This window comes from Meles meles, chromosome 7 (assembly GCF_922984935.1).
Source record: "Meles meles chromosome 7, mMelMel3.1 paternal haplotype, whole genome shotgun sequence".
Taxonomy (NCBI): Eukaryota; Metazoa; Chordata; class Mammalia; order Carnivora; family Mustelidae; genus Meles; species Meles meles.
In genome coordinates, this window is record NC_060072.1 from 48669770 (window position 1) to 48686351 (window position 16582).

At 37.7% G+C, this 16582-nt stretch overlaps 1 protein-coding gene across 3 annotated transcripts in view; it reads right to left on the bottom strand.

Moving 5' to 3' along the window:
- Positions 1-14857, bottom strand: part of NUP107 (nucleoporin 107) — a 48568-nt gene extending 33711 nt beyond the window's left edge. The window contains exons 1-7 of one of the 3 annotated variants that reach the window (XM_046013340.1): positions 13865-13946; positions 12654-12745; positions 12102-12188; positions 11198-11313; positions 8886-9030; positions 4563-4666; positions 566-693 (exon numbers count right to left, since the gene is read on the bottom strand). In XM_046013340.1, the coding sequence (XP_045869296.1) occupies positions 566-693; positions 4563-4666; positions 8886-9030; positions 11198-11313; positions 12102-12188; positions 12654-12745; positions 13865-13896 (704 nt within the window). In that variant the 5' untranslated portion in view covers positions 13897-13946. Of the gene's footprint in view, positions 1-565; positions 694-4562; positions 4667-8885; positions 9031-11197; positions 11342-12101; positions 12189-12653; positions 12746-13864; positions 13947-14709 lie in introns of those variants that run through there. The other 2 variants (XM_046013341.1, XM_046013342.1) reach the window with 2 other exon arrangements.
- Between the last annotated feature and the right edge of the window lie 1725 nt (positions 14858-16582).

Sequence of the window (16582 nt, forward strand, 5' to 3'; positions counted from 1 at the left end):
TCATTCTTTAAGAACAAAGTTACAAGCAATAAATATCTTCTGGATCTGATATTGAGACCTGAACAAAACTGATACTAAAAATACACAGTGCAAAAAGACTTTCTTGGCTACCTACTAATGCACACCTGACTTTTTAATATAATGTTTTCATATAGCAAAAATTAAATAATCTGATTTTCTCATCATGATGAAAAAGCAACAGAATGAGAGCCAAAACTCTTCTGAGAGCAAGAATCTGAGAGCAGGAAAACATGGTTAACTTCTTTCAAACTGATGCTTGACATAAAGTCTGTTTTTCTTATCTATCCTCTCCTAAGTATTCAAGTATTTTCAGCACTTTCCTTAAACCATTATACATATATTCTTGGGAGCTACCAGCTTTATGACTTAGTATTTCCCTCTTCCCTCCTAACTCAGACCCAACAATGATCTAATGACAAGGCATTCAAAATGATAAATATCAAAAATAGCAGAACCTATTTCCAAACACATCCCACTTTCACTTTTAATTTGTCTATTGGTTACTTTGTGTTTATTTTACTGAGTCAGTCCTACAGAATTTTACCTATACAGAGAAGCCAGCAGTCTCCACGTGACCATCTCCTGTTGAAGAAGCCAGAGCATACTGGCTGTTTTTGAGAACTTCTGAAGTCCAGGTGTTGCTCGGCTCACTATTTTACTCAGTATGTTCACCTGACGTAAAAACAAAAGAGATTTTCTTTCATTCTAAGTCATAACTTTGTGTTCTTCAACTGCACGGTGCTAAAACTAAATATATACATGTATAAATACACACACACACACTGTATTATAAATTGTTCCTATCTATTGCTTTTTTTATTGGAATGAAATATAACATTCCCACCAGAAACAGCCTTTGAAGTAAGGTATGTTTACTTGAGTATTTATGTAAAAGTTTTAATATATTCTAGAGTTCAGATTCAACAATAACAGCCATGGGTATATTTTTTTTCATCTTATATACCTACTAAAAAGATAAGCTAATTCTAACCTATACCTGACAAAATCATAACATGAACAGCATGGCAGTGAAAATTAAAAATATCTTCACATTATGACAGAAAACTTAATACCATATAACAAATCAAGAAAAACATTTTAAGACTGGTACTGAGGGATGCCAGGTGGATTTAAGTCGGTTGGGCATCTGACTCTTCATTTCAGCTTGGGTCATGGTCTTGGGATCAAGCCCCTAAGTCGGGCTCCACACTGCATGTGGCGCCTACTTGGGACTCTCTCTTTCCTCTCACTTCACCCTCCCCTTTATTCCCCCCTCAAACCCACGGGCGAGCACTCTCTCTCTTAAAAGATGGGGAAAAAAAGATTGGTACTAAAACACTGTCATTTCTAACCGAAACTTAACTAAAATTCCTCCTTGTTCTAAAACAGTAGTTCTTAACCTTTTTCAGGTTGAGGCACGTGTGAAAATCTAATGAAAAGTGTGGATGGTCTCTCCAGAAACACACATAAAATTGTTTATCAGAAAGTTTAAGGACACAGGGTAAAGGAAACCTTTCTCAAAGGTTATGAATAGTACTTCCTTATCTTATCAAGGGGAACTAGGAAACAGGAGCTCTCTCATTCAGATGAGGAATTGCTACCACACAATTTTTCTCTCCATTTAAAAAGCATTCACAGGGGGGCGCCTGGGTGGCTCAGTGGGTTAAGGCCTCTGCCTTCGGCTCGGGTCATGATCCCGGGGTCTTGGGATCGAGCCCCACGTCGGGCTCTCTGCTACACGGGGAGCCTGCTTCCTCCTCTCTCTCTGCCTGCCTCTCTGCCTAGTTGTCATTTCTCTCTGTCAAATAAATAAAATATTAAAAAAAAAATTAAAAAAAAAAAAAAAAAAAAAGCATTCACAGGGGCGCCTGGGTGGCTCAGTGGGTTAAAGCCTCTGCCTTCGGCTCAGGTCATGATCCCAGGGTCCTGGGATCGAGCCCCGCATCGGGCTCTCAGCGGGGAGCCTGCTTCCTCCTCTCTCTGCCTGCCCCTTTGCCTGCTTGTGATCTCTATCTGTCAAATAAATAAAATCTTAAAAAAAAAAAAAAAAAGCATTCACAAAGTAATGGCAGTCTTATCTTAAGGGCAATGTTTAATAACAGTGTTATCTGTATTTCTCATTATTACATTTTCTATTGGAATCCTAACTCCAGTGATTCACTAAGTGATTATTATTGTTTTTGTTATTTAATGAAGCTACTGCTTTTACAATAGAGTAATTCAGAGACTGATTATTGAAACGGTATTAAATGCTCAAAAAATATTGGCTATTATTTCAATCATTTTTAAATGCAGTAGTTATTTGAAGTCCTTTTTTTTTTTTTAGTTTATTCATTAATTTTTAATGTAATCTCTACACCTAGTGTGGGGCTAGAACTCAAGATCCCAAGATCAAGAGTTGCATGCTTTTCCAACAGAGTCAGCCAGGCACACCTCCTTTTCCTATTTTTAAAAAAATACTTTCTTTTTTTTTAAAGATTTTATTTTATTTTTTTTTTTTTTAAAGATTTATTTATTTGACAGAGATTACAAGTAGGCAGAGAGGCAGGCAGAGAGAGAGAGAGGAGGAAGCAGGCTCCCAGCCAAGCAGAGAGCCCGATGCGGGGCTCGATCCCAGGACCCTGGGATCATGACCTGAGCTGAAGGCAGAGGCTTTAACCTGCTGAGCCACCCAGGCGCCCCTAGACAACTTTTTTTACAGGCGCCTCACTGGCTCAGATAATTAAGGAGACAGCTCTTGGTTTTGGTTCAGGTCATGATCTCAGGGTTGAGAGATGAAGCCCTGTCAGGCTCCATGCTTGGCATGCGGAAGGAATCTGCTTGAAATTCTTTCCCCTTCCCTCTCCTCATCCTTCCTTTGCTACTCCCCCAGCTCACATGTGGACTCGCTCTATCTAAAATAAATAAATAAATACAGTAAAAGAGATAATTTTTTCAAGCAGTTTTAGGTTCACAGCAAAACTGAGTGGAAAGTACAGACTTCCCATTACTTTCTGACTCCACGTATAACTTCACCCCTTACTATGAATATCTAGTACCAGAAGAGTACATTTGCTACAGCAATCGACCAACACCGACCTGTCATGATCATCCTGAAGTCCACAGTTTATATTAAAGAGTTCACTGTTGGTGCAGTATATTCTTTTCTTTTTTAAGATTTTATTTATTTGTCAGAGAGAGAGCACAAGCAGGAGGAGCAGCAGGCAGAGGGAGAAACAGGCTCCCTGCTGAGCTAGGAGCCCAATGTGGGACTCAATCCCAGGGCCCTGGGCTCATGACTTTAGCGGAAGACAGATGCTTAAACAACTGATCCACCCAGGCATTGGTGTTGTATATTCTACAGGTTTTGACAAATGTCTAACAGGTATCCACATTATAATCTCATACAGAGTAGTTTCACTTACCCCAAAACCCACCCAGCTCCACTTTTCATCCTTATTTTCTCCATCCCTGGGCAACCACAGGTCTTTTTATTCTAAGTTTTGCCTTTTCCAAAACGTCATATGGTTGAATTTAAATAGTATGCAGCTGTTTCAAAGTGATTTCTTTAGCTTAGAAATATGTGTTTAGGGTTCATTCTTGTCTCTGCATGGCTTGATGGCTTATTTCATTTTAGCATCAAACAATACAGTCTTTAAGTACCACGGTTGATTTATCCATTCACTTACCAAAGGACATCTTGTTTTCTTCTAAGTTTAGGCAATTACAAATAAAGCTGCTATAAACATCTATATGCAGGTTTTTGAGTGGGCATAAGTTTTTAATTCATTTTGGTAAATACCAGAGTATGAATGTTGTTGAATCATAAGATAGGAGTATGCTCAGTTTTGTAAGAAACTGAGAAACTGTCTTCCAAAGTAGCTATACTATTTTGCATTCCTATCAACAATGTATGAGAGTTACTGCTGCTCCACATCCTTGCCAGCATTTAGTGTTGTTAGTGTTTGGGACTTTTGCCATCTAACAGGTGTACAGTGACATCTCATTGTTTTGATTTACAATTCCATAATGACATACGATGTTGAACATTTTTTCATATGCTTATTTGCCATCTGTGTATCTTCTCTGGTGTGCTGTCTATTAACATAGTTTGTCTTTTTTTTTTTCTTTTTTAAAGTAGGCTTCATGCCCAGCATGGAGGCCAACACGGGGCTTGAACTCACAATCTTGAGATCAAGACCCGAGCTACGCTAAGAGTTGGACGCTTAACCCTAAGCCACCCAGGAGCCCCATGTCCATTTTTTTAATTGGTCTGTTCATTTCCTAATTGTTGGATTTTAAGAGTTCTTTGTATATTTTGGATTTTCCTTTTTTTTTTCCTTTTAAAGCAGAATCCTTTTGTTTCCAAATAAATCTTTTATGGAACTTCAGTATGTAAAAAGCAGAGCTGCTCTGGCTAATGTCCCAACCATGCCACCCCTGCCACTGCATCCCTAAGACATCCCCTTTAAATACAGTATGGAAATTCACAGGTTGAGGCTGTTCAAAAAACTAAGAGTACTGAAGTCTGACCAAACTAACTTAGTGTGAAATAAACTTACCTGACAACTACAAATGTTTTCATACTCTTCTACAAGGTCAAAAACTGTAGATGAAGAGTGCTTTAAAAAAGACTGCAGGAAATCAGAATACATACTCATGGATGCTAGAACACATTAAAAAGAAAAGGAAAAAAAAGTTAAGTGACATATTCCTAGGTAATTCTGTTTCTTTGAACACTTAAAAACATAGCTACACATCCCTTTTTTTTTCTTTACTTCTGTATTTTCTTAAAAATTTTAACTGTGGTAAGAAAAATACAACAAAATTTACCATTTTAACCACTTTTATGTACAGTTAGTGGCATTAAGTACATTCACACTGTTGTTGTTTCATATCTACCACCATCTACCCACAGAACTCTTTTCATCTTACAAAACTACAACTCAGCATAGCCCAAGCAATCCTAAGAGCAAGAAAGTGGAGGCATCATACTTGATCTCAAACTATACTACAAAGTTTTAGTAATCAAAACAGTATGAGACTGGCATAAAAACAGACACACAGACCAATGGATGAGTCCAGAAATAAACTCCCACATATACAATCAAATAATACTTGACAGAGGAGCCAAGAATACTCAGTGGGAAAAGGACAGCCTTTTCATTTTTTTTTTTTTTTAAGATTTTATTTATTTGCCAGAGAGTGAGACAGAAGAGTACAGGCAGAAGGAGCAGCAGGTAGAGGGAGAAGCAGGCTCCCTGCTGAGCAAGAAGCCCAGTGCAGGACTCCCAGATGCTTAACCAACTGAGCCACCCAGGTGTCCCAAGATAGCCTTTTCCATAAAGTGTGCTGGGAAAACTGGGTGACCACATACAGAAAAATAAAACTGGACCCTTATCTTATACCACTCATAAAAATTAACTTGACATGGATTAAAGACTTAAACACAAGACCTGAAACTATAAAATTCCTAGAAAAAAAATATAGGCAAAGAGCTCTTTGACATTGGTCTTGGCAATAATTTTTTTGGATATGACACCAAAGTACAAAAAACAAAAGCAAAGTCAACAAGTAAGACTACATCAATCTAAAAAGCCCTGTACAGCAAAAGAAACAATTAACAAAATGAAAAAGCAAACATACAACCTCCGGAATGGGTGGAAATATTTGCAAACCATATATCTGCTAGGAGGTTAATTCCAAAATATATAAAGAACTCATATAATTCATTAACAAAAAAACTCCATTCTAACTAAAAAATGGGCAGAGGAACTGAATAGTATTTCTCCAAAGACCTACAAATGGCCAAGATATATATGAAAAGATGCTCCATGTTAGTATCAGAAAAAACACAAATGAATACAATGAAATTATTGCTTCACACTGGTCAGGATGGCTATCATTAATAAGATAAGAAAAAACAAGTGCTGTGATGTAGAAAAATGGGAACTTTTTTGTACTATCGGTAAGAATGTAAACTGATTCAGTTTACTACAGAATAGTATGGAGGTTCCTCAAAAAATTTAAAAAGGATGACCATATGAAACAATAATCTCACTTCTGCATATATATCCAAAGGAAATGAAAACAGAATATCGAAAAGGTATCTGCACTCCCACGTTCATTGCAGCACTACTCATAATAGCAAAGACATGGAAACAATCCAAGAATCCATCACGAGATTAACGGGTAAAGAAGTGGTAATACATACAATGGAATATTATTCAGTCATCAGAAAGAAGGAAATCCTGCCACTTGTGACAATATGGATGGACTTTGAGGACATTACACTAAGTGAAATAAAACTGGCAGAGAAAGACAAATACTATATGATAACACTTACACATGGAATCTTAAAAATCCAAGCTCATATAAATAAAGGGGAGAGGAGTGGTTATGGGGTGAAGAGGTGAGAAAACTGGAGATGTTGGTCAAAGGGTACAAACTTGCGGTTAGGAGATAAGTTCTGGAAATCTAATGTATAGCATCGATTATAGTCAACAAATCTGTATTATATACAGTTCAAAGGTGTTGAGAGACTAGATCTTAAATATTCTCACCACAAAAACGAAATAGTATTTCTGTGATGTGAAGGTATGATGGAGGTGTTAGCCAACACTAGTAATCACATTGCAATATGTAAATACATCAATTCAATGTTGTACACCTTAAACATACATAATGTAGTATGTCAATTATATCTCGATTAAAAAAACCCAAAACTCTGTACCTATTAAACAATTACTCCATTCCTCTTTCCCATAGTCCCTAGCAAGCATCATTCTATCTTCCAGGAGTCTGATTACTTTAGGTACCTCATGTAAGTGAATCATACAGTATTTGTTCTTTTGTCACCTGCTTATTTCATTTGGCAAAATATCTTCAAGTTTCATTCATGTTGTAGTATGTTATCTGAACTTCCTTACTTTTTAAGGTTGAATAATATCCCAGTATAGGTATATAACATATTTACTTATCCATTCATCCATCAAAAGACATTTGGGTTGCTTCTACCTTTTGGTTATTATGAATAACAGGGCTACAAACAATGATACAAAATTTCTTTGTGATCCTGATTTCATTTTTCTGCAGCACATACCCAAAAGCAGAATTGCTCATCATATGGTAATTCTATTTTTTGAGGAATCACCATCTGTTTTCCATAGCACTGCACAATTTTACTTTCCCACCAATAACGTACAAGGGCTCCAAATTTTACACATCCTTGCCAACACTTGTTATTTTCTTTTTGTTTGTTTGTTTTGATTTGGTAGTATCCTTCCTAATGGGTGTGAGGTGGTCTCATTTCAGTTTTTTTTTTTAAGATTTTATTTATTTATTTGAGAGACAGAGATCACAACTAGGCAGAGAAGCAGGCAGAGAGAGAGAGGAGGAGGAAGCAGGTTCCCTGCTGAGCAGAGAGCCCAATGCGGGGCTCGATCCCAGGACCCTGAGATCATGACCTGGGCGAAGGCAGAGGCTTTAACCCACTGAGCCACCCAGGCGCCCCTCATTTCAGTTTTGATCTGCATTTCCCTAATGATTAGTAATGTTGAGCATCATAACATATTCGTATTGGCCATTTTTATATCTTCTTTGGAGAAATGTCTATTTAAGTCCTTTGCCCATTTTTAAATTGTGTTGTTTTCTGTTGTTGAACTGTAGTTCTTTCTACATTCTAGATACTAACCTATCAGATATAAGAATTGCAAATATTCTCCCATTCCATGGGCTGCCTTTTCTCTCTACTGATTCTATCTTTTGATGCATAGAAATTTTAGATTTTGATGTAATCCAATGTATCAACTTTTTCTCTTGTTACCTACAAGTCTTTTAAGAGCCTGAAGATGTGTTAGGTATTAATCTGATCTATCCACAAGTACTAAGAAAATGTGAACCAAAATTTAAAATATCTGAATTGCATTTTAAACACATAACAAAGTAGCTGAGACAGTTATAACAGATACTGAGATGACATGGTCTACTCAAGGAAAATACATACATTCTACTAAAGTACTGTATCATATTTAAGGTCTCATTCATTACTCATACTAAAAATGAACATTTTTTGTATTTTAAAGATTCAGTATAAAGGATTTCTAAATCACTCAAAATTTGAGTACTTATTACTGGCAGATACTACAAGGAAGCAGTGGTTACCACCACGTTAAGAGAAGTGCTGTGAAATCAAACTGCTTAGTTTCAAATCCTGGTGCCCTTACTTCTAAGCCAGGTGAGCTGAAGCACGTTAACCACAAAGAGCAGCACAAATCCTTTCCCCACAAATGGGAATAGTTATTGTAACTCTTTAATGGATTGTTACAGAAGACAATGTTCATGCAGAGGTAAGCACACAGACTCTATTATGTTAGCTTATGATGACGATAAAGTGAAGAACTTCTGTAATAATGACTACACACAGACACATGAAAAGTATATTTTTTTCAAAAGGGAATGTAATAACCAACCTAAAACTAGAAAGGTCACAATACTATTTGAAAAAAACAAAACCAAAGAAAAAAAAAAACAAAAAACAAAACAGCATTAGCACCCACATCAAAACATATCAATGGTATTATCTGAAAACCAAACCTAAAAAAAAAAAAAGAGACATGTTCTTCCAACAGAATAAATGTGAAAAGAATAAAGATGAGACTAGTCTACTAACCCGACAAGGTATTTACAGAGAAGCAAGATGCTCCAGCTGAGAACTCAGGTGAGGTTCTCAACCTTCCAGAGCTACTATATGAAATGACTCAGGCATTACCATAATTAATCAGGTTAACAAAAACTATTTTAATGACATTCACAAGGAAGAGATAGCTTCCTTCATCTTAGTAAAGGAGCAGGCTACTTCGTTAAAAAGCTCAAAGCCATCTTACCAGCTTCACCAGGGTCATCCTCACGTAACATAACAGCACTCAGAGTTACGTCCTCTGTTACACTGTGAGACTCAGTGTTTGTGAGGGTTCCTGATCGCTGTGACGTGAATGTGGTGGCCCAATTACTGTCATCCAGATTAGTTACCTAAAAAAATAAAAAACAACAAACCAGGAAGATACAAAGAAGTAATGAATGAGCTACTGCCTTTGAGGGAATAAAGACTTTAATATTGTTATTTTTAAACCTCTATATGTATTTTTCATATTTAAGAGATAACCACAAGCTATTTTGTTAAGGAAATCACAGCTTTCATGACTGTTTTCTTCTTTGTAGTACTCCATATATATTTTTTAAAGGCAATAAACATTGCATTTGTACTACTGAAGCTGATATTAACAGGTAAATCCTACTGCTCTAAGTTCACATCAGTTTTCACTATTGGGAAATTGTAAGGGACCTATGACGCAGTCTCTTCAATATATAAATGGTAAAGGGATGATGGAAGAAATTACAGATCAAAAGATGAGACATATCAAGCATATGCAATGTGTTTATTTTATTTGAAGCCTAATTTAAATAAACAAACTTAAAAAAATTGCCATAATCAAGGAAATATGAATACTTAATGAACCATAAAAAATAATGAAAAAATACACATACAAAATGGAAATTTGAAATGATAAAGGAATTACTGTGTGTGTGTATATACAGTGTTAGATGTGTTAATAGGAATGTGTTAAAGAAATATATTCTTATGTCTCGGAGACATATACAAAACTATTTATGGGTAAAGTGTGAAATCTGGGAGTTGTAAAGTAACATAGAAGAAACGCTTGTGGGTGTAGATGAAACAAGATCAGCCATATATTGATAACTGGGCAATGAGAACACACATGGGGGCTTACTCTACTATTTTTGGACATGTATAAAATGTTAAAAACATGTCCCTATTTTTAAAATTCACCTTTATTTAAAATCCATCTTTTTAAGCCAGAGAAAGCTATCCGAAGGTTTAAAAATTTTAATCTTTGTTAAAAAAAAAAAAAAAGATTGCCTTTATTTAAAATCCAGGCACAAGCAACAATAAAAATGTATATTTAAACCCAAACATTTTATAATAATCAATACATATTTTCTCTGTCCTGGGTTTTAAGACAGTAAGAATTTTACTATTAATCTTGCAATTCTGAAACAGTAAATAATAAGTCATCTTCTTTTGTTTAAACTCAGATGTAGTCAATTCACTCATGTTTTCAAGCAACACTGCCAAAATAAACCAGATTCATATGCAGAGTAAAACTGTTCATTGGCTAGATCACTGTTAGACATTAACACAAAATCTCTAAGACAATAATAAATATTTTAAAGATTAAGACAGGAGAGATTTAACATGCAAAACCATTCTTCAGAAAACACTTAATCTAGACAATTTCAAGTGTGTGTAAAAATCCCTGTGCCTTTTTAATAAGCAAAGAGGCAAACATAGAAGGACCATTTTTATCTTGTTTTTAAGCACTAACTAGCCATCATACTCTACTACTCCAACAGAACTCTTCTGTTTCTGTCTCAGTTAGATACAGTCCTTTCTTTTTCTAGAGGATATTTTAAACACCTATGTCAAGTCGATCTGTATTAGTTTATATATAGATATTTCAATATATATTCAATTTTCAATACTGTACCACAGTGATTTCTGAAGAGCATCTCATGTACTTTTCCCAACATTTCCCTTTTCTTTCCTTTAATGCAGCGTCTCTCTTCCTCATGCTACTCTTCATCCATGACTCTTGGCTTCCTACTCTTCTATGCTTCAAAACAGGGCTCAGCTTTTATAGCTGTCAGCAGCCCACCAATTATTTCTTAGGATCAGCAGACTATCAGATTAACACAATCTATCTGCATCTAAATGTTTTTGGTGTCACAGCTTCCACCTGTGACATGAGATGCTTCAGGTTTGTTTTCTTAAAGCCTAACCTAAAAATTATTTCAATCTCCATCACCTAGTTACTTTTTTTTTTTAAGATTTTATTTATTTGACAGAGAGAGAGATCACAAGCAGGCAGAGAGTCAGGCAGAGAGAGAGGGGGAAGAAGGTTCCCTGCTGAGCAGAGAGCCCGCTGTGGGGCTCAATCCCAGGACCCTGAGATCATGACCTGAGCAGAAGGCAGCGGCTTAATCCACTGAACCACCCAGGCGCCCCACCTAGTTACTCTTTTGATGACTATGACTTCAAATCTCACTAAAGGCTTTTCAGCTGAATATCATACTTCTATATGAAGAGAGAAATTTTCAGCCCTGCTTTCCTACATACCATAGATAGGTTTCCCAAGAACCCTGAAGACTGTGTAAGCCGGGGAGACCTGCCTCCTGTTCCAAGAATGCAGGAAACATCTGGATGCCTTAGTAAGCTTCGGCTGGGTGGAGTAACTACAAATAAGAGGTTAGTAAAAAGAACCTAAAGTGCATGAACAGTGATCATGAAAACAAAACAATTAAACAAACAACAAATAACTTGTCTTTTTTTTTTTAAATTTTTAAAATTAATCTCTACACCCAAAGTGGGCTCAAACTCATAACCCCAAGATCAAGGGTCACAAGCTCTACCCAGTCAGTCAGGTGGTCCCAATAACTTTGTTTTCAATTACATAGATTCTAACCAAGTAAATACTTTAAATATTAACATTTCTGTGATATGAAGATTTAACTTATTTTTCTAAGTTTCAGCTTTTGGTACTACTGAGCCCATCAGGAAAAATTTTTACTGCAAATAGAGATGCTTTCGTTAAAACATAACCAAGTGGTTAAAAAAAAAAAAAGAACATGACTAAGTCTATGGATTCTTCATATTCTAATTTTATAAAGCATTCTGAAGAGGCCATTTAGGGCATAGGCTTTGAAGTATACAATCACTGCTTGAATTTTGATTCCATTACTTACATATTTACTCAGCCATGCCATCCTTACTGAATAGTTTGTTCAAGTCTCACTTTGTTTTGGCAAAATAGAGATAATAATTATGTTACAATGACTGTATATTTATGTAAAGTACAGTACCTTGTACATGGTAAGAGTTCAACAAATAGTAACTGTAGTTATTACTATCTGTTCTTAATTATTGATATTGTAACCAAAGATTATATTTATTATGTGTATTGTTCAGTCTTAACCTACAGCTACCATTATTATTAAATGCTTTAAAGGCAAAAAAATCTTACAAGGTGGTCGAAATGAATTGGGAGTCCGAGGGATAACCTGGTTTCTTGGTGTAGTAGTAGCAAAAATTTCATCTTGGGATGGCCGAACTATAGGAAGCGTTAAGAAAAGTTTTCCACATAGAAAAGACACCACTAAAGATCAAATTAACCATATCTACACTACATAAATTATGTGAATACATATTTTTTATGGCTACCATTTTGTCTACGCAAAGAGTAAATAACTCCCTCTACAATTTAATTTCGCAGATATCAGTCTTAGATTACTACACGTGGTCTTTACATTTCAAATTTTAAAAAAGGATATCTAATCTCAGCAGAAGCTACAATATGATAGTAAAACAGAACCTCCTATTTTCAGAGTAACACAAATCTTAATCTCCCTGAATTTCAGCATTTACCAAACAACATATCTGGGAACTTAAAAAATTTAATTCCACAGCATTTTATTATAATAGCAAGTTTTAGTATATCTCATAAAAAGAAAATTCTATAATCCTGAGTCCAAGCATATGGCAACTTGTATAACAACACTTACAATGAAAAGGATACTTAAAACTCTTTTTTGAGCACTCTGTTTCCGTGCAGTCCGAGTCACCTCTGCCTCCCGGATCACAGGGGATGACATCTCGCCATAGCCACACCTAAAACAGTGTCATTAAATTCATGTGAATGCAGCATTTGCAAAGCATTTGCTCCAATCATGATTGGAGCAAAGGACCCTGGGTCAGTCAAGGTATAGATCATCCCAGGAACCAAGTCTTTGATCTTTTGGTTGACAGTGCTGTTTCCAAATCTTGGTTATCCTTCAAAGTCCCTCCCAAATTTTTCCTGCACAGGCATCTTTGAGTTTCTAGTACTCACTATATTTGCCTATGGAATGATTTCAACACCAGGAGTCTATAACACCATTTCACATAACTGCTTCAGGAAGGCAGGTATTTCCTCTGTTAATTTGAGGAGTTCCCTAAAATTGCAGGAACTATCTCTTATAAGGATCTTCTGTAGTTTCCAAAATGTTTCAAACCAGGGGTACTATGAAAAATTCTGTTTGGACTGGCATGATGGAAGGCTAAGTAAAAAAGAATTCTAGTAACCTGGAGAGAAATGATCCTTCAAGTTGTTTCTCCCCAGAGTACACTAATGGTGTCTCTTGTCTCAGTACTATTGCAGTCACAGTGCCCACGATCTCCCACCATTCTCAGTCCAAGGTCTAGAACATAAATTGTGTGAATTAAAAAACCTGTATTTTGAGACAAGAATCTAATATGCTTTTCCTCCACTTAAAACCTTTGGTAGCGGGGCGCCTGGGTGGCTCAGTGGATTAAACCCCTGCCTTCGGCTCAGGTCATGATCTCAGGGTTCTGGGATCGAGCCCCGCATCGGGCTCTCTGCTCTGCAGGGAGCCTGCTTCCTCCTCTCTCTCTGCCTGCCTCTCTGCCTACTTGTGATCTCTCTCTCTGTCAAATAAATAAATAAAATCTTTAAAAAAAAAAAAAAAAACTTTGGTAGCTCTGAAGCCTACGGAATCTCTCTGGCTTACAGAATCAAGTCCAAATTTCCTTTGTTTTTTACAGCCTAACCCTAACTTACCAGTTCAGCCTTATATTCAGCAACCAACATCCCCACACAAACACATATTGCATATGACCATTAGACTACCCAGCACATTCCTTTTCATATTCTTGCACCCTGTACATGCTGTTTCTTCTACAGAAGCCTACGTTTGCCACCTTGATCCACCCGGTGAACACTTAACTCACCAGAAAGAGCCACCTGGAGTCTGGAGACACATTGATCCAGGTTGGCAACTTGGTTCTTCTATTTATTAGCTTCCTAACTGTGACCAAGTTCTTAAGCTCTTTTAGCCCCAGTGTTATCTATGAAAAGAGAATCATAGTACCTATCCTCAAAGGTAAGAAAATTAAATTACCTAGTAATATATTTAAAGCGTTTAAGGTACTCAATGTTGGCTACTATTATTCAGACTAACTAGAAAGTTACTTCCTTTGAGAATTCTTCCTGCTACTTCCCGTGGCAGGTAGACTTAACCGCATCCTCATTTTCTATTCTCATAGAACAGTCAAAACACATCACTTTGCAACACTCGGATGCCTCCTCCACTACACAACCAATTCCCTGTGGCCAAGAACACAGAATAACTCACCTATGTCGTACGTGGCTAGCATAGTGCCAAAGTCATTGAAAAAACTCAGTTCAGTACCTCTGATGCTGGAACTTGGAATCAGAAAGAGTTGAGAACCCAGTTCCATCACTGACTAGCTTTGTGATCTCGGGCAGGTCACTCAGCATCTCGAATGCCGAGGCACGTCCTATCCCGCCTACCCCAGGAGCGAAAAAATGTTGCGCGAAAACACAAAACAAATGGCCGAGCTGCCGTGAGACGGTCATTATCACCGTCTATATCCACCTCGACCCAAGCGGCCTTTCCTCCACCATCTACAGTGACCCCCATTCCGGGTAAGGAGTCCTAAGGTAAAACCCGGGCCCTCCACGGCTTCCTCTGAGAGTTGGGTTTCGCCTATTTCGTTCCGCCAACAAGCAGGAGGGGCAAGTCTCCGAGCTTAGACGTATCACGTGAACTGACCTGTCCATGGCCGAAGCCTTCTTCAACGAGAACCTCAGAAACTCCACTTCAGTTTAATCAACCCGTTTCAGCCTTCCCGCTTTCCGGAAGCAAATCCTTTGACCCGGAAGCATGTCCTAGAAAAGCCGCCCTAGAGGAAAGGAGGAGGAAGGGAAGAAATAGCTTTCTCTTCCCGCGCACGCGCGACCACTTCCGCCTACAGCTGCATGTCCGTCCTGCGCAGGCGCGAAGGCTGTGGAAGAGCTTGAAGGCGCCAAGCGGGGCGGGGAAGGGGGCGGTGCCTGAGGGAGTCCAGCGCGGAGGCGGGGCGGCCACTTTGCTTGACGGGTATTTGTAGGCGTGGTCCAAGCGCCAGGTTATTCTAAAGGGAAACTGGAAGTATGTTGACAGTCTAGGGAAATGTGTGCAATCATTTCCTGGTAGTCTTAGTAAGAAGGAACCGTGGACTGGGGATTCAGACGTGCAGACTCTGCCCTCCACCTCAGTGGTCCCTGTCAGTCTCCCTGTACTCACCTTGTTTGAATTATAATGTAAACCCCCTACAGTTCTTGAAATTCTTTTCCACAACGGTTATTTTTTACTTGATATTTTTCCCTATTGAGAAGAAAAGGATCAGCTGTCTTAAAAAACATAAAGAGGGGCATGTGGGTGCCTCAGTGGGTTAAAGCCTCTGTCTTCGGCTCAGGTTATTATCCCAGAATCCTGGGATGGAGCCCCGCATCGGGCTCTCTGCTCGGCAAGGAGCCTGCTCCCCCGCCTCTCTCTGCCTGCCTCTCTGCCTACTTGTGATCTCTGTCTGTCAAATAAATAAAATCTTAAAAAAAAAAAGCATAAAGAGTGATATGTAAGTAATGAATCACTAAATTCTACTCCTGAAACTAATAGTACAGCATACTGCAATTAACTTAAATTTAAATAAAAATTTGAAATAAACATACAAAAAAAGGATAAAGGGTGATGGTATTGCCCTCTATTTCAAAGTACCCCTATAGGCAAAAGTAGTATATTCTGGCCCTGAAGGAATAAGTCCAAGTTTTGCCTTACCTGTTTATTTTCTGCTGCAATCCTAGGTAGTGTACTGGAAGGCCTCTTATACTGGATTCCCACTAAAATCACATGACATTTTTGGGGAAGAAAGCGAATTTGGACTCTATTTAGGCTTGCATCATTACTCCCTCATCTGTAGAATGGAGGTAACACCTTTATCAGAGTTATCGCAAAGATAAACGAGATGCCAAATGTAGGCTTCACATTGTAGTCCTCAAATTTTCCTCTTTCAGAAACAAACCATAAGAGACTCTTAACAATGGAGAAAAAACTGAGGGTTGCTGGAGGGAGGTGAGTGGGGGATGGGCTAGATGGGTGATGAGTATTAAAGAGAGCCCTTGTTGTGATGAGCACTGGATATTGTATGTAAGTGACGAATCACTTAACTCTACTCCAGAAACCGATCTTGCACTATGTTCACTAACTAAAATTTTAAAAAGTCTTCTCTTTCAATAACCTATTTGATGAGTCCAACTCTTGTGCTCTCTCACTCTTCTTGTCTCCTAATATTCCTGTACAAAAGTGCACCTGTTCTTTTATAGAAAGTGAAATCTGGTCCTAATGATTTTGTGGTGCTGGAGCAAATTTATTCACAGTGTGTGCCAGGGGTTCAGATTCTTGCCATGTGTCCCCTGGCAATTGAATTCCAATGTGTTCTATTTATATAATGTATTTGAAGTGACTGACCATAAGACATACAATAAGAAGGAAAAGCAGTTTGGGGCAAAGAATTAGCCCAATGTTCAGTTCATAGGCAAAGAGAAAACGCTTGTTGAAGAGTGCAGGGAGGGTTTTTGACACACTTAATTAGTAGGCATGAACATCA